Source organism: Hibiscus syriacus, unplaced genomic scaffold, assembly GCF_006381635.1.
Source record: "Hibiscus syriacus cultivar Baekdansim isolate YM2019G1 unplaced genomic scaffold, ASM638163v2 tig00110472_pilon, whole genome shotgun sequence".
NCBI classification, from domain to species: domain Eukaryota; kingdom Viridiplantae; phylum Streptophyta; class Magnoliopsida; order Malvales; family Malvaceae; genus Hibiscus; species Hibiscus syriacus.
Genome location: NW_024062752.1, coordinates 2,975,366 through 3,002,279, shown reverse-complemented (window position 1 = coordinate 3,002,279; position 26,914 = coordinate 2,975,366). Strand labels below are relative to the sequence as shown.

Here is a 26,914-nt window from a genome sequence, read left to right as displayed (position 1 = left end):
TCCGTTAATTGTTGACTTTATCATAGAAAATCAAATCAATAATCCAAACTATGAATAATTAATAAGATAATCAAATAATCACTAATTAGAAATACAACTATAGATTCGTCCTTTAAAAAATATTACTCAAAGGATAAAAACGTAATACAGTAATATACAATAACATTCATCGTTTTTATAAGATGTTATATACATGTGTGCGTGAGAGAGATTGATAAATCTATTCAAATATTGAGTTTGATGATAACTGAATTTAGCGTAATTTTTATCCCGTCTTAATTTAAATTATTATTTAATAGTAAAATAACTTTTTTATTAATTATAAAAATCTGAAACATTTTTATTGTTTATTTACTTTTTGAATAGTGATTCATATCTTAATCCGACATAGATAAAGAACTTCTAAAATGAAAAAAAATGGGGTAGGGACTAGGGGCCGGATTAATTGGACCATCTCTAGCACTAAGCATGTGGCGAGCAAAGTTGGTTAACATCATAATCACCCTCAAATGAAGACTCCAACTTTAAGAACAATTAATTAAAAAAAATTTAAGAACATGCATGAACCAAATAATATAAGTAGTTAAGGGATTGTTATTATCTCTTGAGGTTCTGAATTTGAGCACCACATCTGCATGAATGTATGAGCATTTATTATCAAATGATTAAGAGTCTTTCGAACATATATTACCTTATATTCACTTCATACTAATAAAAAACCTTTAAGAACAATATTTTGGGACTTTAATCTTCTTTTAACATCAATTGATAGCACTTGGAACATGTAGCTGTCCTATAAACTTTAAATTTTGTCATTAATTTTATATGAAAAATATAATTATTATATTAGTGAATAAATATTAATGTAAATTGTGAATATTTTAAAAATAAAGTATCATTATTTAAAAATATATATAATTCAAAAACTGAAAAACAAAACCCAATTTATTTGGGTACAATATCATCAAATGGGTTAAAAGAAATTGTAGGGCCTTAAATTCTAGTTGTTACTTAGGGTCCGTTTGTTTCACTGAAAACGTTTTTCGGAAAATGAAATCCGGAAAATGTTTTACAGAAATGTAAATCATTTTCCAGAAAATATTTTCCAGTGTTTGGATAATACATTGTAAAATGTTTTACACTGTTTGGTTAATTTTTCTGAAAACAATTTTCAGAATCTGTTTTTAATAAAGAAGCTGTACATATTGGATATGTTTTAGTATTTATTATTTTTAAAGGTTATTTTTTATATATAATTATATTTTATAAAAATATGTATTTTAGATAATATTAATAATTGATTAAAAATATATTATAAAAGTTTATAAATCCTAAGAATTGTTTAATTACTACACCAAATTAAAAACAACAATAATACATAACATTGTAATAATAATAGTGTCAAAATGTATAATTAAAGGGTTTATCACATTAAAACAATAATATCCAACCGTAATAATACAAATTAATTTTATAAGCTGAACAGTAAACAAATCTAATTAGCTTTACATTCAGAGTAGAACAATGATTTTGATACTCGGTTATTCCTGGAAATAAGTTTCTCTCCACCAAATGTTAAAATCTTGGAGAACTTAAAACAATAACGTATGGACATATATCTCATGGTTGAACGCACTATCATCTGGCATGAACACTGGAGGGGATCGACCAACTTTCTCACAGCCGACATCATATTCTACTTCACTCCCGTATAAACAATTGCCATTATTAATGCTAAGCTCTGAACTACCAATATATCAGGCATTTATCCTTGCTGGTTCCTTGTGAACTATTGATGTAGGTACAAAAATGCGCCTTTCATTTATTTAGAACATGACTAAGAGTTAAGACAGGGCTAAGTTTTATTTAGAACAAGGTAAAAAAAGGAAATCAAGTAACTTCAAATTTCCAGATAAATTGTTGTATCATGTACTAGAATAATCCAAGCTTCTCAAGATGTGTGCAATCCATATTATAGAGTTAAGGAAAAAATTAGTTACTCTGGATTTCAAGGCAGTCGAACGAGTGTTAGGAGTGCCAATCTGACTCATTACAGTCTTTTGTGAGTCCATCTCCAAGGAAGGAAAAAGGGAGTACCTGGAGGTGTTAAGAGCCTTACAAGTCAGACAACTCCTGTTAATACTGTCATATTACAAGGAAATAATTTAACTTGGTTACATTCATGTAGGGAAGCAAAGGACCAGCACAAAGCCGACAGAAGTCAACCTTAACACATTCTTTACTATAGATTCATGAAACATTGCGTTTGGATCTGATCAAATTGGAACAGAAAGGACATAGAACCAGGAGAAAGAAATGGAATCAAGATTTTAACAAGGAAAATCAATTCAACTCAATCCAAAAGAACTAAGAAAGTCAAGTTTTTAACAAGGAAAATCAATTTAACCCATTCCACAAACAGATTCTTTACCGTCAAAACAAAACCCTTACCTAAACCCCAAATTTGCCTCCGTAACCACGACTTTCCGACAAAACCATAGAACCAGTACAAAATAAATAAGATTATACAGCGCATAAACAATCAAACATAATTCCACGAATTAACTAAATATCTAATAACCCATTAAAGACAACATGTTGCATTTAAATCATTATTCAGATCAAAGCCAAGAAGCAATTAATCAAAAGCTAATCGACAGAAAACACAATTGTAATATTGTCGAATACAAGCAGATTTAATGGATAGCAGTAGGAATCAATAGCAGAGTAATAGAGAGGAAGTATCAGAAAATGCAGAGGGGAGAGAGAAGTAAACTCAAAAAAATGGAAAATTAGGGAAGGAAAAAGAAAAGAGAGAAGAAGAAGCGAGACATACCTGAGAATACGATCGCCCGCCTCGCCTGTGAGAAGGATTCCAAACAGTCGTCAGTGTGGAGCAAGGGACGGGAGAAAGAATTCATGGTGTTCTCTGTATGGAGCAAGGACTGCAAGAAATTTGGATTTCAACTTGCCCTTTTCCAAACGGTAAGTTGAAATACCGTTTTTAAGCCTTAGTTTTCCATTGACTGAAAAACATTTTACATTGACCTGGAGTTTTCAGCGAACCAAACACCCGAAAACGGGAAAAACATTTTCCGTAAAATGTTTTTCCCGTTCCAAACAGACCCTTAGTTCCACTTGATATCAACAAATGGGCTGAAAATCAACACATATAACTTGGGCCCAACACTGGAGCCTATCTTCAAGTGCACTCGTTGATCATTTCACCATCTAAACGACGTCGTCCTCTCCGCATCTTATCATCTTATTGTCTCACCATCTGACCTTTTATATGGTCTCCGCCTTCAAGCTCCAAGCTACGCTTCCTCGGCTCAGCCACGCGCATCACTCAAACAGAAACGAACACTATCGCTCTTTCGAAGCTCACACTGTACGGATCGGCGGCGTAATTTTTCGTCCTCTGATTTTCACTCTCTCAATCGAGAAAAAAAAAGTTTCAAAAAATGGCGGCGGCGGCGGCGGCATCTTCGTCTTCAACGGCATCACCCAAAACGACGACGGAGAGGAGAGGAATCCCCGGAGCTGAGTTCGTAGAAGATGTCGAGATTTATCTCTCTCAAACTGGCCTCGATGTTAACTCTGCCCTCGCTTTTCTTCAAGAAAGGTCCCTTCTTTTATTCTCAAATTTACTAAAGTGCATTTTAGGTCATATTTTTACGTTGAAATCTAATCTAATTTAAAGTTTGTAACTTTTTAACGATTGGGTTCTATTGAGTTTATATATTTAGTTGGGATTGAAGGGTTTTTAAGCTTATTTGGTTGTAACTTATGATTTTTGCAGGCTTCAGCAGTATAAGTTGGTCGAGATGAAGCTTCTTGCTCAGCAACGAGATCTTCAGGTATTGCATTGAGATCTTTTTCTTTTTATTGTATTATTGACTATTTTCATATGTTGCATTTATTTTCTACATATGAAAAAATGTGTTCCGTTTCAATCTCTACGCATTTGTCTGTGCACATTGTGTGGATAAATGTGATGTTTGCAACTAGAGTGTTTTCTGGTATTTTATAGTTCATATTTGTGTTCTATGAAAAGGACAATTTTATTTTGTAAATGATGACAAATCAAATCTTTAGTTAATTTGATTATAAACTGGTCTTTATTCCTTAAAGTTGGGGTTATTACAACAAAATGGTTTTCGTCTGTAAATTCCATCTATGCTGGTCCATGTCAAAGTGTTGTGAATTTGATTGGGGAAATGCTTGTTAGTTCGTACCAAGAGAGAAGAAATCAAATCTCACCCTTGTGTGGATACAATTTCCATTTGGATGGTGTTTTCTGAAAGGACAATATTATTTGAAAGTACTTGGCATGCTGACGTCTAGAATCTGCCTAGCTAATTTAGGCGTTCTGTATAGGCTTTGGCTTTTAAAAGCTCTCTTACTCAAACTTGGGTGCAAGTATAAGATATGGGTATGGTTAGACTTTTCTAAGGTTTTCCATGTATTTGGGGGATCCTTGGAGGTCATCCCTATATCCATGTGTCAGACATTAGTGTCATACATGAGTACTTAAAAAAATGAAGATTCCGAGGAATATAGGCTGAAAGTGCGACGTTCTTTCCCTCTTAGATACTGAATGCAAGTAAGATTCTATGTGTTCATGTTATGCTACAATGCTGTTTAGTTATAACCAAACTTATGTTGGGTTAATTCATTCCTTCCCAAAGATTCAACCAGGCTAGATTCCCATTCATGCTTAATATATATTGCTTAAGTTGCTGACATGTCATAAGGGTTTTGAATAATATGTTTTATTACTGTGGTCACCAGGCCAAAATTCCTGATATCGAGAAATGCTTGGATGTGGTTGCCACTTTACAAGCTAAGAAGGGTACTGGTGAGGTTCGTGTTTTTTAGATATTCTGACTTATATATTGTTGTTTTTCTTTTTAAAGAAGATAATTATTCTTCGTTTCTTTTTGGAACTTGAGTTATTATGAATCACTGTAACATGATGAAACTTATTAATTTTCTTTATAGTCCACGTGTTTGACTATTCTCTCTCTCTGAGCTTATCCATATAGCATGAAAATCTCACGTGACTAAACCAGTTTAACTTAGGATCTGCTACATATGGGAGCCTGTATTGCTTGAAACTGGGGATTGAGTTCTATAAAACATTTGTTTTCTGATCGATTAGGTGTGAAGTTCTCAAATCTTACAGTTGTATGCTTGTTGCTAAAATATGCTTGAAAATAGATTTAGATTTCTTTATCCTGGCACGCATTGCATCTATACTAACGATGTGTGATGTTACTTTTGTCATATAGGCTCTAATTGCCGATTTTGAAGTCTCTGAAGGCATCTATTCTCGGGCTCGCATAGAGGATAACGATTCAGTTTGTTTATGGCTGGGAGCAAATGTCATGTTGGAATATTCATGTGAAGAGGTGTGATAGCTGCCACCGGATGCTTATTGTTTGGTGCTTACAGAAAAAAATGACCAAGTAATCTATAACTTTTGCATGTTCAGGCCACTTCGCTACTGAGAAAGAACTTGGAAAACGCTAAAGCAAGTTTGGAAGTTCTTATAGCTGATTTGCAGTTCTTGAGGGATCAAGTGACCATAACTCAGGTAGTATGGTAATTCTATATAATATTATGTTCCTAGTGACTTCTGAAAGCATTCTAGCTCCTTCATCTTGCTTAATGCCTGCTTGGCATGTGTTGGTTTTTGGTTACTGACTGTATATTACCTTTATGCAGGTAACTATCGCTCGTGTGTATAATTGGGATGTTCATCAACGACGGATCCGTCAAACTTCTACTTCTTCCACAGCCAAGGATTCAATAACTTAGAAATACCGATTCTTGATATAGTTGGTAGAAAGTATGGCTCCTAAGCCTGTTTTTTGTTGTTTCAATCAACGTTTCATCCATGAATTTCTTGATCGATCTAGAATTTCAGTTCGCGGTCTCTCCATATCTACTATTTCCACCAATCCTAGGTTAATTATGTTGTTGGGAGCCATTTTGCTATATGATGGTTAAGGGTAAAACATTTGGATGTCATATGTAACAGCTCTTTTTACTATGATCATAAGAGGTTTGTGTTTTATTTATTTGCAAGTCCATTGCATTCATCCAACATTTGCTCAGTTTAGCAGTTTCATTAGTATTGGATGAAATTTGTAACATTGCTCGGTTTTGCAGTTTCATTAGTATTTAATTATAGTTATTTGTTTGATATTTATTTAACTATAATTATTAAATTATGTGTAATCATACTTGATGTGCAAACATTTATACTTGTAGTCATAAGAGGTACAATTATAAAACTAATAATAAAAAGCAACAAAAATATTCTATTACCCCTAAATAGAACATGCATGATTAATTTGCCAAGTTTTGTCCATTACTTGTAAGTCATTAAACGGTAAAGATTAATTAATTGTTAATTAACGAATGACTACCAAAATAGGCAAATTTTAGTTTTGAATGCATGATTTTATTGTTCAGTGTAATATTTAATAATGATCTAAAATAGTTGTAATTGAGTGTTCTCGTCGTTCATTTGGACTAATAATACGACTCTTTGAAATCAGAATTTTTGGATTAGATATAGGATGTTATATTACGTGTTTGTCATCGTTCTGTCTTTCATTTTTATCAATGATTATTCTTGAAGAATCATAGTTATTTTGACTCGGATCATATGTTTCGTTTACTTACGGTCCCGTTCGACGGTCAAAATTTCATTACGATAATGACTAGATCAGACGAGTATCACGTACGACAGACTCGAGCCCTGTTCTCTCGCAAGCTTCCTCCTCCATCTGGTGATAACAACGATCCTCTTCCTAGAGTTGACTGAGGTTGTTTTGGTCGTGTATGGGTCTCCGGACATTTGTACCTTGGCTTGTTATGAAATAAAAAAAAATATTAAAAATATATAATTTATTCAATTAATCTTATAAAATTAATAATTTTTTATTATTGAAAATAATATTTTAAACAATTCACTTCCAACTATAAAACCTGTAAGATACCATTGTCTCAATTGTCTGTTTCGATAAAATCGGGTTTGGACCGCCAGAACTTTCGGGGTTTATCCAAGTCTCCCTTCCTATTTATTATATATTTATTAAAACAACTATTCCTTGTCGGTGGCATTAATAAAATAATAAATTCATTAAAAAATTGAAGTAAATAATTTAATATAAAAATAATTCCAAAAACATATCATGCGAAAATCCCTCAAAAAAATACGTGAACATCTTTAATTGGATTTCGTAATTTGATATTAATTCGTGATAGATATATGCATTCATTTAATACTTTTAATTAAAGAATTGCATATTTAACCCTATTGATTTCTCATACCTTAAAAGGGTAAAATTCATCATAGGTCCCTTAACTATACTCAATAATTTTTCTGGTCATTGAATATTTAATAATTATAAAATATTTATAAACTTATCAAATTATTACAAAATAGTAATTTTGACAATTTTATGACCTTTAATAAATTAATGATTATTTATAATATTTTAATAAATTTATTATTTTATATAAATTTAATAAAAGTTAATAATTATTTTATAAAAATTATATTAAAAAATAATATTATTTTATAATGATCTGATAAATTAAATTTTTATTAAGCATTCTAGTATAGTTTAGATACCTCTACTATAATTTATCCTAAAAGAAACTCATAAAAGCTGTAATATTATTACGAACAAGAGTGATTGTTTTAGTTCCGTTAGGAATAAAAAATATGGCTTTAAATTTTAGAATTTTAAGTAAACAAATAGAATAGAGACGAGTCAAATTCTAAAAAAGCAAAAGTGAGTAATTGTTGAAAGAAATACAAAACAAAACAAACGTTGCGGTGATCCAGAGAGAGAGAGAACAGTGATGGACCACGATGAGCTGCCAATTCCTATTTACTCTTCACTTGAACCGGTGTACGGTGAAGGACCTCAGCTTGAAGAAGCTAAGCTTCGATTCGAAAATTTGAAATCGAAGTTCCTCGAAGTTTTCGGTCACCCTCCTGAGGTCTTCGCTCGATCTCCAGGTTTGGTTTTCTCTGTTTGTTTGTGAGATGTTGAATTGGATGGCTAGTATAATTATATGGATAAATTCAACGGTTGAATTGTTAAAATATGAACCTTATAACAAAGAGTTAAAGAAAATTTTCCTCGTATCTAGTTTTTTGGTCAAGGGTGTTTACTTTGAATTTGCGTTAAGAGTTTTCAAGAAAAAAGGGACAGTTTTGAGTAAACAAAGCAGCGACAGCGGTGTTTCACTTTCTTTCTCTTTGGATCTTTTAATTGTGAACATTGTTGATTTTTTATATCTGATATTTAATGGCTATTTTTACATACAGGGAGAGTGAACTTGATTGGAGAACATATTGACTATGAAGGATACTCGGTGTTGCCGATGGTGATCCGGCAAGACACCATTGTGGCAATTAGAAAGCGCGACAAAGAAGAGGCTGAAAAAGTTCTCCAAATTGCTAATATCAATGATAAGTACACTACTTGTACTTACCCTGCTGATCCTAACCAGGTTTTACTTTTTTCTTCATCAATTATTGAATTGGTTATGTAATTTGCTAAATGTTTCTGAGATTCATGTATTTAGTAGCTTCATTTTCCTGGTAGCATTAGATCCTGCTTGTAAAAATCATTTTTTTCTATTTTCTATGATCCTTGTCTTAAGAATTACTTGGAATTAGCGTCAAAATAGCTGACATGGTTGACTCTTCAGACAATAGACTTGAAGAAGCACAAATGGGGTCACTACTTCGTTTGCGGGTGAGATATTGAATTCTTTTGATCCTTTTTATCTTATTTTAATTTGAAGTTACTACTTATCTTTTCCACCAGATATGCATGTTCTTTTTTAAAATGGAAAAGAATTTTACTGTAATTATGTTTCTATGATAACTCCAAAATGGTGATTCTAGCATTTCTCACATTCTGCAGGTATAAAGGTTATTATGAATATGCCAAGTCAAAAGGAGTGGATGTCAGTGTGCCAGTTGGTCTTGATGTTCTTTTGATGGAATAGTTCCCACAGGTATTCTTTTACATCACTTACAAGTAAACTGAGACTTAGATTCTAAATGAACAAAAGTATACTTTCACATGCTGGCAGCTGTATGCTCCTATGGAATACATAACTCTCATTGTGCAATTTGTTTTCTAGGCTCCGGTTTATCAAGCTCCGCAGCTTTTGTTTGCTCATCTACAATTGCTATCATGGCTGCTTTTGATGTTAATTTCCCAAAGGTATGCTAATTCCATCGTCATTTTGATAACCACAACTTTGCAATTCATTATCTGAAATTCCAGTACCTGTTCTGTTAACAGAAAGAAATTGCCCAAGTTACATGCGACTGTGAGCAGCACATTGGAACACAGTCTGGTGGGATGGACCAGGTTACACTTTTTCTACCTTCTCATTGTTTAATTTGATTTTCCCTAGTCATCATGTGTTTATCAAGCGACCAAAATTGATTTACTATGCTGTCATTGAAAATTGTCTCCACTTGTTCTGTTATAATAGGCAATCTCTGTGATGGCCAAAAATGGGTTTGCTGAGCTAATTGATTTCAATCCTATTCGTGCAACTGATGTGAAACTCCCTACTGGAGGTACCTTTGTAATAGCCCATTCATTGGCTGAATCTCAAAAAACTGTTACAGCTGCCACAAATTATAATAACAGAGTTGTTGAATGTCTATTGGCTGCTGTAAGTTGCATTTCATTATCTGTATGTTCAATCATGTTTATGCTGTCTTTGTTTTGGTGTACTCACAGTGTGCATTTTTTGGTTGAAATCTCAGATTGTGCTTGGTATAAAACTGGGAATGAAGTCCCAAGAGGCAATGGCAAAAGTCAAAACTCTTTCTGATGTTGAAGGGCTATGTGTTGAATTTGCCAAAGCTCGCAGTTCTAAGGATCCTGTACTTGCTGTCAAGGTTTCTATCATTTTTTTTCTGCCTTCACAGTATTATGTTTAATTTTTTTATGTTAAAAGTATCAGACGCCAATATTTATCTTCCGCCGCTTGAAACTATATTTTTACCTTTTGCTGCAGGAATATTTGAAGGTGGAGCCATATACAGCTGAAGAAATCGAGAAAATCACTGGGAAGGATCTTGCATCAATCTTGGGTGATAATCCAACATCTTTGGATGTGTTAAAAGTGGCCAAGCGCTTCAAGTTGCATCAGGTACTTCGCTCAGGCTGAAGTTGAATAGAATTGTGTTTTGAATTAATATCATAACCAATTACAATTAAGATTTTATTCGTATATGTTAGTGTATTCATTTATTACTTGATTCTAATTTTTAGAGAGCTGCTCATGTGTACTCTGAAGCCAATCGGCTTTCAAGGATACCGTGGTTTCAAACTTCAGGTGACTTTAATAGCTATAGTTTGCCATAAGTTATCATCCTATTTTCAAGGGATACCGACTTTGAACATCTTATTCTTTTCTTTAAACGACAGTTAAATCCGATTTGCTATTTCGAATAATTTCATAATTCATCTTGTAGTGAGGAGGAAAAGCTTAAGAAGCTTGGCGATCTTATGAACGAAAGCCACTACAGCTGTAGTGTTCTCTATGAATGCAGGTACAATGATCACAGTATCCTTAAGTGCATCCATTTGCTACACTCGTTCCTCGTTCCAATGTACTGTGATTATACTTTGTTTTTATGGTGAATTCACATGGTTATCTTTCCGTTTCTGTGTAAGTAGCTGCCCGGAGTTGGAGGAACTCGTAAAAGTTTGCCGAAAAAATGGTGCCTTGGGAGCAAGGTTGACTGGAGCTGGGTGGGGTGGTTGCGCCGTGGCCTTGGTCAAAGAGAGTATCGTGCCACGGTTCATCTCCGAATTGACAGTATAGCCTTTTCGACTTCAATTTTTCGCTCACGATTTATGGACATAGAAAAGCAAGTTATTAAAATGTTGATTGTATATCAGGCGCAATTCTACAAACTTAGGATCGTCAAAGGCGTGATCAACGAGAATGACCTTAATCGCTATCTTTTTGCCTCTAAGCCATCAAGTGGAGCTGCTATCATCAATTTTAGTTGTGTTTCTTTATGTTATTTACTGAATAATAAAATCACTCATCTGTTACATATTTTATTTACTCTTATGTTATTTATCGAAAAATAAAATTATTCTATTTAAAATATTTTTATTAATTATAAGAAAAAAAATGCATGCAACCTCATCTGTCTCGTGCCTCTGCCCATCATCAACGGTGGTAATAAATGTATATAGGATAAAATACTTGAAACGTTATAAAGTGGACTGAATTTTCAAAATGAAAAGAACATAGATTAAATTTTAAAAATTCATGAAATACTGAGACCAAAGGCATGATAAGACCTTGAAAAAAAAAGCACACAATGGATCTTCATTTGTAGCCTAAGCGAATCCCACTCCAAATTCGAAATAAATATCCGATAATATTCATAATTTGAAAGTTTAGTTTTTATATTTCATACTGGTCAACTATATTTAAGAATGCAGTTGCTTGCTGATTTACACTTCACTACAAACAATTGCTTGTTGATTTACAATCCACTGCAACATCGATCGGGGTGCTTGCTTGTGATGAATGCGATCTGATTGCTAGTCACGTGGTACTTGTCCCTAATTTCGCTTATGCAAGTGTGGTTGAAGCTCGGACTATTACGGACAGTGTTCGTTTAGCGATTGAATTGAATGTCATCACTAAGAGTGATATTGCGGATCTTGTTGGACAATTAGCTCATTATCACATTGATTTATCGGTTAATCAATTGAAATTGTGGAATAATAACGAAGAATTTCTATTAAAATGAAGCCTTAAATCTCAATTGATATTAATTTGGAGTTGGAATAAAAAACTTCAAACTACTTCTTTTCATGAAAAATAAAATAGAATAACTAAATTCAAATCTCAGCATTGCAGAGGGATTAAATACACAATTAAACTCATGAAACACGGCACAAAAATGTGCGGAACATGGAGATATTAGAAAAGACTAAAGAAAAGCATTGGTGGCAACGAAAGCGAATTAAATGGAGAAATCAAAGGGGGCGTCCGCCGACGGGGACTGCCATGTGTCGGTGCGGTTTATATTTAAATCTCAACAATACAAAAAATAATGGTTGCTCTTTTCTCTCTGTTTGGTTACAGGGAAAAAGAAGTTACCAGACATTTTGTTTAATCTCCCACTTAATCTAGCATTTTCCAAGTTCCCTACGCACCTTCTTCTCTCTCTGTGTGTTTTGAATCCAAATCTCTTAAATCTATACGTTACATTCTTTTTGAACTCGTTTTCTGGGTTTTTCATCAGCATCGGATCTGGGTTCTTCTTGTTTTCTTTTCAAAGGTATTTTGTTTGATCAGTGAAGCTTTTTTTCGTTTTTGGGTATTGATGGATATTGGGTTTGATTGGTGTGTTTTCTGGGTTTCGTTGCTTTTGATCATTTTTGCAATTTGGGAGTTACCTGTTGATGTTATATATATATATATTATGTTTATTGATGCATAGTTTGATATCAAGGCTTGTATTATACGTTAAATTGCATTGTTGATAGCTGTTCTTGTGTGAATTTACAGCTGGAAAGTTGCCATCTTTTCTTCTTCAAGTTAAAGTGTCAAATTTTATCTCTGAGGGAAGCAATTTCTGTATAGGGTTGATTCTTGAGCTTTTTAGACTGAGAATTGAGATTGTGGAGCGTGTTTTCATTGGATGAAATGACTTCTAGGTTTAAAGATTTAGAACTCGGCCTTGAAAATGGAGTCACAACTGTTGGACAACAGTTGCTCGAAGGTGGTCTTGCTGAGGGGTCGGATAATAGAGTGTCTTTGTCCGGTGATGCTTCGAATTCCGGTAGTGTTTATCAAGAGAATTCGCGCTCGGTGATGAGCGCGAATGTGGAGACACAGCAGAGCAAAGATGCTAAGGAGAACAAATCAGTGAAGGAGAAACGTAAAAGCTTGGGTCATAAGAAACCTCCTAGGCCACCGAGAGCCCCGTCGTTGGATGCGGCCGACCAGAAACTAATTAGGGAGATTGCGGAGCTCGCAAGGTTGAAGCGTGAGAGAATCGAACGGATGAAAGCCTTGAAGAAATTGAAAGCCGCTAAACCAACATCTCCTAGCACTAGCAGCAACATGTTTGCAATGTTGTTCACCATTGTATTTTGTCTCGTCATAATGTTCCAAGGTAATATGCAAATCCTTGGATTGCATGGATTAAAAGGCCGACCACAAACCGTTGTTTCCAAGCCACGGTTACGGACTAAATGGTTTCTCTTTCTCTCGTTTTATGCAGGAATGTGTTCCGGAGGCACTTCAGCAAGCTACCAAGGGTCTCCATTGCCAGCAGGGGCAGCACAGCCACAGGGGGTTCCAAGTTCACATCAGTTCTCCATGAATCCATCCGCAGGCTTTCAAAATCAACCGGATTCCGAATCTCCGAAGTAAGCAACAGTTATATGGGAAAACAATTCAATTTATGCACATCTTAAGCTTGCTCTGATCCGGTTTCTCTACGTTCAGTTTGGTGGAGCAGGTTGCAGGTTTAGAAGGTGAACACACGCTGAGAAGATTTTCTGGATAAAAGGTGCAATGGAGTTTTATTACCGTGTAAATCTTTGGTGATAATATACGAGTTCTCAACAACTTTGCCTGCGCATTCAATGGCTTATCTGATACTGGTTTTGTTATGGGATCTTTGTATTTATTTTTCTATACTGATAAAATCCTTTCTAATTTGTCTCATTGAATGCTGTAATATTTTATTACTCCTATAATTTTGAGAAATTGAAGGAGAATTGAATGATTGTGAAACACAGCTTTGGATACTGATTCCTGAACAGGGGCGTGTTGAGTCCATGTGGAATCACGAGTGCTTTTTTGTTTAATCTTGTGAGCTGCACCCTAAATCACCTGAAACCTGACAATCTCTCATATGATTTCAACATTGATCTGAATAATTTAGATTCAAATCTATGATTTGATTATTTAAAATATATAAATGTAAAAAATACCTCAATATTGCATATTTGAAGAATTATATTTGAACTTTTAAATATATATATAAATAATATGAGATTTTTGAAAAGTATTAATAAAAATGATAATTAAATAGATATTTTAAACTCTGGTAGTTATTATTCTTAAATAACTGAGATCACAATATAAAATGTATATATTTTTTACCGTCGTATTAATATGTATTTGATCAAATTTAGGCTTTTTTTCTCTTATTTAACGATAAAAGTTTGATTTATCAATTAATATAGAATTAAGAATATATATATATATATATATGCTCAAACCTTGAATCTCAAGAAATAACAACAATATTTTAACTATTAAGGTCACTTGGTTCGTGTCATTCACAATGTAAGAATTTGAATCTTTAATCGTACTTAATAGCTCAAGTGTCTTATTACACTAAATCAATTAGTTTTTATTTATTCGAAATTGAACTTTTACATCTCAAAATCAATATATTTAGTCATGAGTTTTTCAAGCATTATATTATTTAAAAATGATATTTTTCAAGTATTTGAATATAATCTTTTAAACATGTATTTATTATTTGGTTGAAGATAAGACATATACATGTTATCATTCTGCTCGTGCTCATGTAAATATATATTTTATCACGCACTATGTACATTTATTATTCTGAAATAAAATTTCTATTTTTTTTAAATTTTTACACATTTTTTCTTTTATTCATTTTGATCTAATCTTTAAAAGTTTTGATTAATTTTTATTAAAAATATTTTTGAAAAGAGGCATCAGATATGATCGCTTTAATCAAAATGATATCTATTCGATATTCATTGGATAATATTTTAAAAAATAATTTTTATATAATATTTGAATAAAAGATGTAAATAACAAATTCAGATTTAAATATTAAAACGATATAATAACCCAAGAAGAAGAAGAAGAAGAAGCAGAAACAAGAGATGCTAATTCTGTGGTCGAAAATTGGAACACTGTCTCAGAACCCTCGAAGTACAAACACTTCCAGCCCAAGAGAATTAAAAATACAAGGAAAGTTCACAGCCAGAAAACGAAAGCACGCAAAGGGTTCGAATAAAAAATATTATTTAAAAAACCCAACAGTACTTATTTGATCAACCCTTTGAGCAACAACAATGGCGAAGCCACATCAGACAAGCTATGAAGCAGCTTGTTCCTCTCACTCAACGGCGACAGCTTCACCGACCCCGATAACTTCTTCTCGCAAGCATCGGCTTGTTTCGCGGCGTCCGATATCCCGTCGCTCGCGAACTCGAACCGCCCTTTGCTCAAAGCTTCGATGGCCTGCGGCAAATTGTACTTCACCACCGGAATATAAAGCTCCGCGCAATAAGCCAATGCTCTCTCCATCTGAGGGTCCGCGTCTCGCTGATCTGACCTCGAATGTAACTCAACGTGTCGGTCGCGTTCGATAAAAGAATGCCGGCCATCACACCGGCCAGGCCTTTGGTGTCTGTGTTTTGGGTGTTTTCTTGCAAATTTGATCTATCAGATCATTGTTACATTTGATTGCTGGAAGTGAGATTGTGAGAAGAAGCATAAGAAGATGGAGAGAAACGTTGTTCATTCTTTTTTTTTTGTGGTGATTTTGCATTGGTTATGGTGATTATTGGATCGTCTTCTTTTATAGGAGAGTAGGTCGTGAAATTGGGTACTTCCGTTGGACTTGGTTTTTTCTTGTTTCTATTAGGTCATTATTTTTCAGCTATTTGACACACTAATTTTTTTTAATATTCTCTTTCTAACATCGTTTGACCAATATTTCTCGAAGTAGCACTCTTTCTGTTGAGCTGGCGAAAGGCGCGTCTCCAGGGACGCGCTTTACCTGTGTTTTCGCTGAGTTGGATGCCACGTGTGGAAGACGCATTCCCGGGAACGCGCCTTTCGCCAGCTTGACTGCCACGTATTTTGTTTAATAATAAATATTTTATTTTATTTAATTATTATTATAAATTAATAATATATTATGTAAAATATTTCGATTATAATGTAAGAATTATCAAATGTATTTTGTTAATGTGTGTTAAAGGTGGAGTGAATTATCTACATTAATATGATATAACAATATATGAAAACCAGTTTTGACTTTATTGTAGTTATAAGAAAAATGTATGAAATTATAATATTACACATATGGTTATATTATTATTTTTGATTTTGATTATCGATATATAAATTTTATCAGTTAATTATTTAAATGTTATCAATCTAGTCATCTCATATCAAATTTAACGAAAATATTGATGCATAAGTTAATTAATTAGTATAATTACATATTTAATCTTCAAGACTTACATATTTTATGAAATTAGTCTTATTGAAAATTTAATTTAATAAATTTAATCCTCCAATCAGAACATGAAATGTGTCATCGTATACATAAATTTTTTAATAACTTTTAATTTGTTTAATTTAATATTTTTCTCTACTTAGAAGGTGAAATTATTATTATATTTTAAAAAAAATTATAACTAATAATATTAATTATTATATTAAATAAATATATTAAAAATATTTATGTATTTAAAAGTTAAAAAAATTATTTAGGTGTACATACATTGACAAATTATATAAATGCAATAACATTAAATTATTAGAAACAAAAACATCCATTTAAATACAATATTAATTACATAAGAGTTAACGGTTATATGATGATAACAGAGCTGTACATTTTTTTCTATTGTGCCCGATGTTTCTACAATGCCCACATCGTTTTTGTTCTGTTGACTTCTCCCGAATATCCATATCACAATGTATTCTAGTAGATTTTGGACGACCTGAGTCCCTCAATAGCAATGGATCTGGTATAATTGTAAGCCAAGTTTGAATCTCATTTGGGTCTCTTTCGTTTCCTATGGGCGGAAACTCAAATTCATGTACCTTGAATACTTGTGAAAGTTGGTATACGGGATCAACATAATTTTTGTACTCCAAATGCGAATATGAGCAAGCAGCAATGACATGAGAGCATGGATATTTGAGTGCTTGAAAGAAACCACAATCGCACCACCTCTCTTGCATATTAACTCTGAAAGAGTTAGCTTCAATCCCTTGCAGCGGACGTGGCATTTCGGTTACACGAAACAATTCACGGGTGCGAGAAAAATTTGTAACTAACATCCCATTTGATGCACCACTTTTTTCTGTAAATCAACTACTAGTCTTGGGTGGTAAATATGTCCGTTTTGCATCCAAGTAAGAGCTTGTCCACCGAGCTTTGCAAAGAGTTGACCCAAACGAAAATAAGTCGTTTTAACCAACGCCGTGACTGGTAAATGACACGCCCCCTTTAAGGTTGAATTTATTGCTTCAGCCAAGTTTGTTGTCATATGACCATAGCGATACCCCCCGTCATATGCATTTGTCCACATTTCTTTGTTGATGTCCATAATGTACTCGCACCCCTTCTTATTTTTGCCAAACAGCTCTTGTAGCATCGACTCAAACCTTTGAGGTAAGAGTTCGTAACCTAAGCCATTAGGAATATGTAATAGTTAATATAAAGTATAAATAAGTAATAAGAAATTGATAGAAAAATTGGGGAAAAGTAACATACCCATCCGCACGACTAACTGACGTTCATCGTTCTTCTTGTATTTTCCGTAATAGTTTGCAGCAATATGACGGACACAATAACGATGTTGAACATATGGAGGTCTATACATTGTACCCAAAGAGTCCATTGCTGCTTTTATCCCGGCTCCTCGGTCTGAAATAATGCATACTCGTTCCCTGGTGACAACATGTAAACGTAAATTTTTAAGGAAAAAAGCCCAAGACTCAGTGTCTTCTCCTTGAACGAGGGCAAACGCAACAGGAAGAATATTGCGGTTTTCATCTTGGACCACAACCAATAATAAAACTTGCTTGTATTTCACATACAAGAAAGTACCATCAATTTGGACAACTGGTTTACAGTACTTGACTGCATTAATACACTGAGGGTAAGTCCAAAAGAAACGGTAAAATTGGCAGCGATCGCGAACCATTCGATCATTCACGTAATGATGTTGAGTTTCGAACTCAACAATTGTCCCGTGATTAAGTTTTGCACAACATGAAACCAACTGGGCAGCTCGTTGTAAGAGGAATCTCATTCGCCATGAAGTTTGCAAATGGCATTCTGTTTTGCCAACCACGCTTTTTTATATGAGACAGTGTACCCATATTGTGACTGTATAGCAGAAATCAACACTGCAACAGCTATATGAGACCTTTGCTTCACAATGGGCATGATTGCTTGACAAATAATGTTGGAGTCCAAGTTGGGATGATCCTGGTTTATACCTGTTGCACAACATGTATGAGGACGTTGTATCTGGTTAGTTCCCATAAGTTGTTCTTCCTCTTCCTCTTTGATACACGGACCATCCATTGACATCCGTTGTCACGTTGGACACAGTAGCAGACATATTTCTCCGTGTTAGATCGATCAACTCGGGACTTAACTGAGTTACGAATATTGTAACTCTTTATTGCCATCATTGCTTCCTCCTTCGATGCGAACTCCATTCCAATATGTAAATTACCGTCATTGACTAATGATTGAAGTCCATAGTTGCCAACATCAGGAAGATCTGGAAATTCAGCTCATACATTGCATCATAATCAGCCTCATACATATGTGCAGGAAGTTCAGCTGGTGTTGTATTTATCGGAACATCATCCTCGTCATCATCATAATGTATGTTAAACTGTGGTGAGTCAGGTTCAACGAATAATCTCGTTTCAGCACCATCTGCACCTGGCTCCCGAAGAGGTTCTTCTGGTGGAGATGAGGGTTCCTCCGATAATCCAATGTTGAGGTCAAATAAGTTCTCGCTTGCGTGTCCTCCCCTTGAACTTGAGGCCATTGTATCATGTGGGATGTGAATAGACTGTCATCTCGTTGGCATTTCCATATGTAAGTCGAAAACATTGGCAGATGAATGTCTGCCCCTTGAAGTAGAAGAGATGTTACCATATGGATTATTGGTGAAGCCACGTGGGTTGAGATCATAAGCAGTTGCAGATGAATGCCTTCCTATTGAACTTGATGGCATGGTATCTGGCGTTGGATCCGCCATTAATGATGTGAAATCATTACAGATCAGTTGTGTCGGGCTATTAACTTGATCAGTTTGATATGCAATGCCAAAGTGAGAGGAATATGAGAGACCACGAGTTGCACGAACCTCAATAAAAGTGGCATACATTTCAATAAGAGATTGTGAACTCCCCATATGAGCATCAACCATCATAGAAACATCATCATTGTTTGAAAGCTTAAATGATGTATACGTGAGCGGAAAAAGTTCAGTAGGAAATCTGTACTGAAGTGAAAATAGTCTTCTCTGGCCTACTACACGAATCTTTAACGAAACTTTTGTGATTAACTCCTCAATTGTGATGTTTCTCTTCAAGGTTAAGGGGATATAATGATCTGACTCAAAAACAACCCCCTCTTCAGCTTCTTTTAATTTCTCCATCATACAAAACAACAGCAGAAAGATGACTCATTTTCAGATAATTTGAGAATTTAGAGTTTGGGAATTTGAGAATTTGAAAGCTTGTGAACTCAAGTTTGTTTTGAAAGTTTATAATATGTTGCATATAATAGTGTCTATAATCGGAGTACTATTCATATGAAGGCGCGTTCCCGGGGGCGCGCCTTCCATTATTTTGTCAAGAATATGTTATAATTACCCTATTATGTCACTCATGTCCCTCGGGGACACTAGATATATCAGTACCTATTATTTCACTATTCACATTAAGGCGTGTTCCCGGGTGGCGCCTTCCATTATTTTGTCAGAGAATATGTTATCATTGCCCTATTATATCACTCATGTCCCTCGGGGACACTAGATATATTAGTAAATCAGGTAAATTATAACCAAAATTTAACTTCTTTTGAAAGTTCAACAAGTTAAGAATAACTTAAATTAAAACGTTATGTGAAGTTTGAATAAATTAGATAAAATGTTATGGATAAATTGAATAAATGTGAAGTGATAAGTTGATTGTGACATTGAAATTGTATGGAATGAGCCTTGAAATGTGACATTGAATAAATTGCCAATTCATCCCCCTCTTGGCCGATTCCGTCGATCGAATAACTCAACATAAGTTGATTTTAATGTATACGTTTTAATATATATGTTAATGATAAAATCATATGTATGGATAAATTTAATTTCAATTTAAGTATTGTGAACTATAATTGGAATATAACTTTTAATTTCGAATACAATTGGAATATTAAGTTGAAATTTAATGTTAAATTTCGAATACTATAATTTATATTTTAAATTTAAATTTCGAATAATATTATTTTTATTTTTATTTTAAATTTCGAATAATATAATTTGTATTTTAAAAACATTTATCAAAATAAAAAATAACATTAAAAATATGTATGTAACAACCATGAAACATTTAAATAACATAACCAAATTACATAAAATTCTGAAATATAATTATTTAAATAACATTAAATACAACTGGATCACGATGTCGTCTTCTCGAATGAGTTCCACATGGCGGTGGTTGTCTATTTCGTAGAGGATTTCTTCGTGGAACTTGTTCTTCAGTCTCCTCATCTTCACTATCATCATCAGCAACATTTTCTTCATTTGGTGTAGATGACGCTGAAGGGGCTGAAGGGCCTGTATAAAATAACGACCCTGGAGGAGTACTAGTAACAATCCCATCGCTCCCCGGGAACTGTGAAAACTGTGGAAACATTGGCATCGATGTCTGTGATCCAGATGGATATTTAGGTATCTGCGGAGAAGTACCACCAGCCAAATAAGATGCATATGAACCATATGCTGGATCATTAAACATAGTCGTATATGCACCTCCATATGGTATAAAACCCTGCGGGTTAGGCATGTAACCTGGCGGGCTAGGAATGTAACCCTACGGGCTCGGAATGTAACCCTGCAGGCTCGGAATGTAACCCTGCAGAGATGACATATAAACTGGTGGGCTTGGCATATGAAGTGGAGGGCTGGGCATGTACCCCTGCGGCATCGACGAATAAGGATGTTGTGGTGGGACTTATGCAGAACCGGTAGCGCCTTCTCTCCGTCCACACGTCGGGGGACGATGATATTGAGACGGTTGACGTCTTTCTCGGCGTCTAGGAATGTTAACCCCTCGTGCTTCCGCCGAAAGTAGAAACGGCTTCCCATTTTCATTAAACCAGTCCATATAGTTATCCGTAACCATATGACCAGTTTCAGCGTAATATTGTCGAGGGGCCAACAGTGTATATCGGTTCTCCCAAAGCGCAATCCAATCTCTGTGTCTCACCACCCAGTTAACATCTTTCTTTCCTCGTCTATCTATGCTATGCACGTCGTCTAAATTCCTAGGTGCTCCAGAATATATTGCGTACAACCATACTGACGGAGCACGCGATCAACTGGATGCCACTCAATAATAGCATAACATATAAGAGGTATAACCGATATCCATACCTCTAATGACCCACTAAGGTGGGGTGGGATGCAAGCTTTCACTTCATCGCTCGCATAAGGTATCCACTGAAATTGAAATATAAATATGCAATTCAAATAATAAAATATTCTAATTATATCTAGCATTTTAAATTAAAATATTAATAATTAAACAAATTTAAAAACATACCTCAGACCCAGCTTTCGTATCAATAAGTAAACGAATTTCCTCTAACCCAGTAGGTATACTTTTATTGTCCTTTCTTTTCATCGACCACCTATGCTTTATAATATAAACTAAATATAACCCTATTTAATTGAAAATATTTAAATCAAAATTTAGTTCGAAAATTACCTCAACAATAAGGGGAATACGTATGGTTCATTCACGATCGGGCATAAGAAAGGCATGCGGAACCACGCCCATGATTGTAGAAGCAGAAGACATCCACCGATAGCAGTTTTCTTATAATTCGTCGCCCGACACATTTCTCTAAACTGCAGCGCCCTAACTATATCTTCCAACTTCATCAAAATCGATCAGATGCCGCAACCACATACAATGCACCTGGTTGCGAGATTTGTCGGGCATCAATATTACTCCAATTATTCGTAGAATATATGCCCGAGCACATGCCTTTGCTTGATCCTCTGAAGCATTTTCATTTAAAACCTCAAAATTAGCTTTCAACCAAGATAAAGTTATTCTACCTCCATTAAACTCTGGCGGAGCAGCTCCAAGATAATCAATGCACATTAATTGTCAATCACCATCCGCCATACCACACATCATATTTCTGTCGACGGGAAGCCCCAGATGCATAGAGACATCCTCCAATATAATTGTGGCCTCTCCACATGGAAGGTGAAAAGTGTGTGTCTCGGGCCTCCACCTCTCAATCAGTGCAGAAATTAGGAGAGGTTCGAGTTTGCAACCGCCTATAATTGTTGCAATATACCCGAACCCGGCAGAAGCCAAATATGGCAAAATATGTTCTGGTGTCGGTATACGTGGATTTTTAATAAAAGTCTCTAAAATACGATCAGTATCCTAAATAATATACATTATAAAAAATAAAAATTAATATAAATTCATAATAACTTTAAAATAAAAATAAATTTAAATATTAACATTAATTATAAAAAATATTACCATATCGCTAAAATGTCTGGAGATATGATCAATATCCAATCGCAACAGCATTTCGTTTTCCATTATAACTGTTGACAGAACAATATAATTAGCAAAAAAAAATTATTAATTCTAAATAAATAATAATTATATAAATATTATTTTAATAAAAAAATAATATTTACATAAATATATTAATATAAAGTATAATAACTATTTAAAAAAATACTAACATAAAAATAAATTTCTTACCACTAATAACAAATTTAAAACTTAAATAGTTGGAGAATTTGAGTTATATAAGAGAGAAGAATATGATTTTGGTGTGAAGAATGAGGGAGGGTTGAGGGGGTTTATATAGGGGAGGAGAGGGGTAGTTAGGGAAAAAGGATGGGGGCATTTATGGTATTTAATGGAAGGCGCGTCCCCGGGGATGCGCTTTCCACACGTGGCAGTCGAGTCAGTGAAGGCGCGTCCCCAAGGATGCGCCTTCCACACGTGGCATCCAACTCAGCGAAAACACGGGTAAAGCGCGTCCCCGGGGACGCGCCTTTCGCCAGCTCAACAGAAAGGGTGCTACTTCGGGAAATATTGGTCAAACGGTGTCAGAAAGGGGATATTAGAGAAAATTAGTGTTAGTTATGTCAAATAGCTTTATTTTTCTACATGAATCATTAATCAATGCTATTAAAGTTGACTTAACCACGTGTAAAGGATGAAAATTTGCATTAACTTATTGGTTGCTATTAATTTTCTGTTTAATCCCTAAATCCTCTGTCACGCTTAGAGATGATACGAGTTGAGTCGGATTAGATTTGATTCGATTTTGATTTAGTAAAAATTAACTTAAATTTTGTGATAAAATTTCACACCTCCCGAATTTAAATTTTAAAAGAATAAACATGAATCTATAAGATTATGTCAGAATTTGTCACACATCCCGTTCTCATATCTATGCTTAATTATGCTACAATAATCTATGATTAAATTGCTTAACTAATCACTATAATGCAAGTTTTGAAGCGAATTGGTCCATTTACTACAAACAAATTAACCTTTGTACATTTAGTTTCAAATTAAAATGTAGCACTAGTATGTTGAGAAGTTGAATAAGAAGAAATGAATAGCATATGGTTTTATTATTCCTTATTTGTAACTACAACACAACTAGCTTATATAGTAGTCATGACTTCAAGCTTACTCAATCTCACAACTACCTATAAAAACATCTATAACAAACTTCATACGTCACTATTCTTAACAACCATAACAACTCTCTCACACACAGTAAAGCTCAATCAATGCACACATTAACATTCTACACACCCCAATATTCTCCCTACTCTTTTCCTTCTCCTTGAGCAAATGAGAAAACATGCACTTTGGGTCGAAATTGCTCAAACGAAGATTTGGACAATGATTTAGTAAACCATCCGTTCTAGTTGAATCAAAAGTGCGATGCCTCCTTCCGTTCGACTTGAATCAGAAGTGTATGCTTCCTCCTGTTCTACTTGAATCGAAAGTGTGATGCCTCATTCCGTTAAACTTGAATCGAAAATGTGATGACTCCTTCCGTTCGACTTGAATTGAAATTTGATGTTTCCTTCAGTTCGACTTGAATCGATGCAAACTTTTGATGTGAATGGACATTAAAAAAATTCTAAAAAATATATATTCTATAACAATGTGCAACAACCCAAACACCAACAACATCATTGAAACATTTGGTCGAATAGATTGGAAGCATGAACATACGAACCGTGGTTAGGATCAACCGCTTTTCCTTGAGCAAGATTGACACTCATCGAAAGTGTCTCAACTTGAGTATCAAACCCAGCAAGTTGGGTTTCGACATCAACAAGCATAGGACATAAGCTTTCCAGGGAAAGTGATTCCCTCATGGCAATTATAACAGCCACAAATGGCTGGTATTCACACGACAACCCTTCAAAATACTGACCTCATGCTCCATCGACGGAATCGGACTTCCACAGGAGGCAAGAGTATCGTACACCTCTTTAATTCGAGTAAGGTAAACCCGCATTGTATCACTACCCTTCTTGAGCGATTAAAGTTTATAATGGAGGCTCATTACTGTCATTGTCGAGCGGTTTACAAAGAATTGCAACACCGCACTCCAGACGGCCTCAAATTTCTTAGTTTTTCCTAACACTATCTCAATCTTAGCTTTCTCAATCTGTCGACCTTTCGATCCTCATGGGTGCTGAGCACAGTCGATGTCGTTATTCCTTTTTAGATTGCAAATCCATTTTGCTTCTGGATCTCAGCTATGGTGACAACAGTAGGAATAACCATTCCTAAGCCGTAAAGTTCAACCTCGTTGAACTCATTGATGTACCTTTTGGCATTCAGATAGAAGACGAAGGGCTTCTTGGTGATGGAGACTTGCACCTCCTTCTTCTGTTTCTTTTTCTTATCGTTCTTCATGCTCTTGGTCTCTTGGACTGACTCGACAGTTTCCGCTGGAGAAATGGTGAAAGCAACCTCAGCATGGTGATCGGTTGTGACAACTACAACAACGATAATCGATTCCTTGCCGTCCTCTAAGTTGAAGTCATCAACGGAGATGATGGTCTCCTCGATCTTGGCTTCTTATTTGCCCTTAGGGCTCTATGATTCAACTCGTTCAACTGCAATGCTCAACTCCATGAGTGAAGAAACAGAAAGAAAGAAAATCTATAAGCGTGAAAACAAAATGCCCAGAACCTTGGCGAAAGATACCATGTTGAGAAGTTGATTAAGAAGAAATGAATAGCATCTGGTTTTATTATTTCTTATTTGTAACTACAACACAACTAGCTTATATAGTAGTCATGACTTCAAGCTTACTCGATCTCACAACTACCTGTAACAACATCCATAGCAAACTTCATATGTCACTATTCTTAACAACCATAACAACTCACACACACACAGTAAAGCTCACTCAATGCACACATTAGCATTCTACACACTCCAATATAGTGCGAGATGATTTGAGCAATATACATGCACGAGTCTTATATTCAATAGGTTAATCGTAGATAAAATTAATTATATAATATGATGAACTATTATGTAATTTGATAAATAATTGAATGATATTGTCCTCTCTCATTTAAGATTCAAATCTTACCACTAATGCGACGTCCAAAATACATGGTTTGTCTCCTTTGTGCCTCAAAATTGTTACTATTATTTATACCATGAACGATGAAATGTGACGAAACCCCAAAGATTTTTAAAAGTAATATTTTATTCAAATCATATTTATTAAAAAGTTGTTAAAATTTATTTATTTAAAAGACTGATTCAACTTAATCTCGAATATAATCAACGATTAAACCATTAAAAAAATTGGGCTATTTTTCTTAAATAATGCATGAAATCCCTTCACTGAGCCTCTCATCTTTTTTATACAAGGAAATCCATTTGTAAATAGTGCTTTCTACACCATTTTTGGTAGTTCACGAGTCAAAACGGGAACTCTGTATCTTTTTAACTTATTCTCACTTTATGCTTGCCATGCCCGTTCGCAAAACCAGACTAGGTACACGTGTTTGGCTCCCTAATATTTTAGATTTTCATATTTATTTCTGGAATATTATATTTTTAATGTTCATTTAAATAATTATAATCAATCATTATAATGTATAATTAAAATATATTTAAGCAATATATAAACTGATATAAAGTTGAACTAAAAAATTTAGATTTTTTTAAATGTTTAAATCATTTAAAAAATAATTTTAGATAGGATTGTTTCAATGATTAGGAGAAATATATTGAATTGACTCATGCTGAATAGCTTTAGTCTTTCAGATCACGGACCTCTTTTCCTTTGAACTTCATTATTATCTTTTGGTTATGCATCCCAAGCCATTGCTTTATTTCCTTATCATACATGAAGAGATTAATTCGATTGGATTGAGAATTTAATTTTTTGGACTCCTTAATTATATAGGCTGAATTATGAAATTAAAGTATATAAAATATTTTTAAAAAATAATTGATCTAAAAGAAAAAAAGGAAGGTAATTATGTAAAGGTTAGGCTGATTCTTCAAATGTTTATTTGATAAACAATCTTCTTCAGATTTGATTATAATTTTTTTATTAGTCTAGAGTGAATGTAAATAGTATCTTGTTAAATACTCAATCATTTGACATTGAACGTGTATATATCTTTGTATACGTATTGTTCAAATTTAAAATCTCAAAGAATAATAATAATTGTCATTTTATTTGTGTTTCTTTAATTAGTAAAAAATATTTTTTCAATTA

At 34.2% G+C, this 26,914-nt stretch overlaps 2 protein-coding genes and 2 pseudogenes across 4 annotated transcripts; 3 read left to right on the top strand and 1 right to left on the bottom strand.

Annotated features, from left to right (window-relative positions):
* The first annotated feature begins 3,306 nt into the window (after window positions 1-3,306).
* Window positions 3,307-6,112, top strand: LOC120127798 (probable prefoldin subunit 3). 2 transcript variants are annotated; one of them, XM_039145618.1, is made up of 7 exons: window positions 3,307-3,411; window positions 3,442-3,625; window positions 3,803-3,860; window positions 4,795-4,866; window positions 5,295-5,414; window positions 5,498-5,599; window positions 5,731-6,112. In XM_039145618.1, exons 2-7 carry the CDS (start codon window positions 3,465-3,467, stop codon window positions 5,821-5,823), a joined length of 606 nt encoding a protein of 201 aa, XP_039001549.1. In that variant the 5' UTR covers window positions 3,307-3,411; window positions 3,442-3,464; the 3' UTR covers window positions 5,824-6,112. The 2 variants fall into 2 exon arrangements, with proteins under 2 accessions (XP_039001549.1, XP_039001550.1); XM_039145619.1 differs by having other exon boundaries at window positions 3,308-3,408; window positions 3,439-3,625.
* Window positions 6,113-7,813: 1,701 nt separating this feature from the next.
* Window positions 7,814-10,905, top strand: LOC120127802 (annotated as a pseudogene).
* Window positions 10,906-12,686: 1,781 nt separating this feature from the next.
* Window positions 12,687-13,652, top strand: LOC120127651. 2 transcript variants are annotated; one of them, XM_039145513.1, is made up of 4 exons: window positions 12,687-12,801; window positions 12,835-13,213; window positions 13,322-13,469; window positions 13,549-13,652. In XM_039145513.1, the coding sequence occupies exons 1-4, from the start codon at window positions 12,742-12,744 to the stop codon at window positions 13,607-13,609; spliced, it is 648 nt and encodes a 215-aa protein (XP_039001444.1). In that variant the 5' UTR covers window positions 12,687-12,741; the 3' UTR covers window positions 13,610-13,652. The 2 variants fall into 2 exon arrangements, with proteins under 2 accessions (XP_039001444.1, XP_039001445.1); XM_039145514.1 differs by having other exon boundaries at window positions 12,703-12,789; window positions 12,826-13,213.
* Window positions 13,653-15,138: 1,486 nt separating this feature from the next.
* LOC120127788 lies at window positions 15,139-15,619 on the bottom strand (annotated as a pseudogene).
* Between the last annotated feature and the right edge of the window lie 11,295 nt (window positions 15,620-26,914).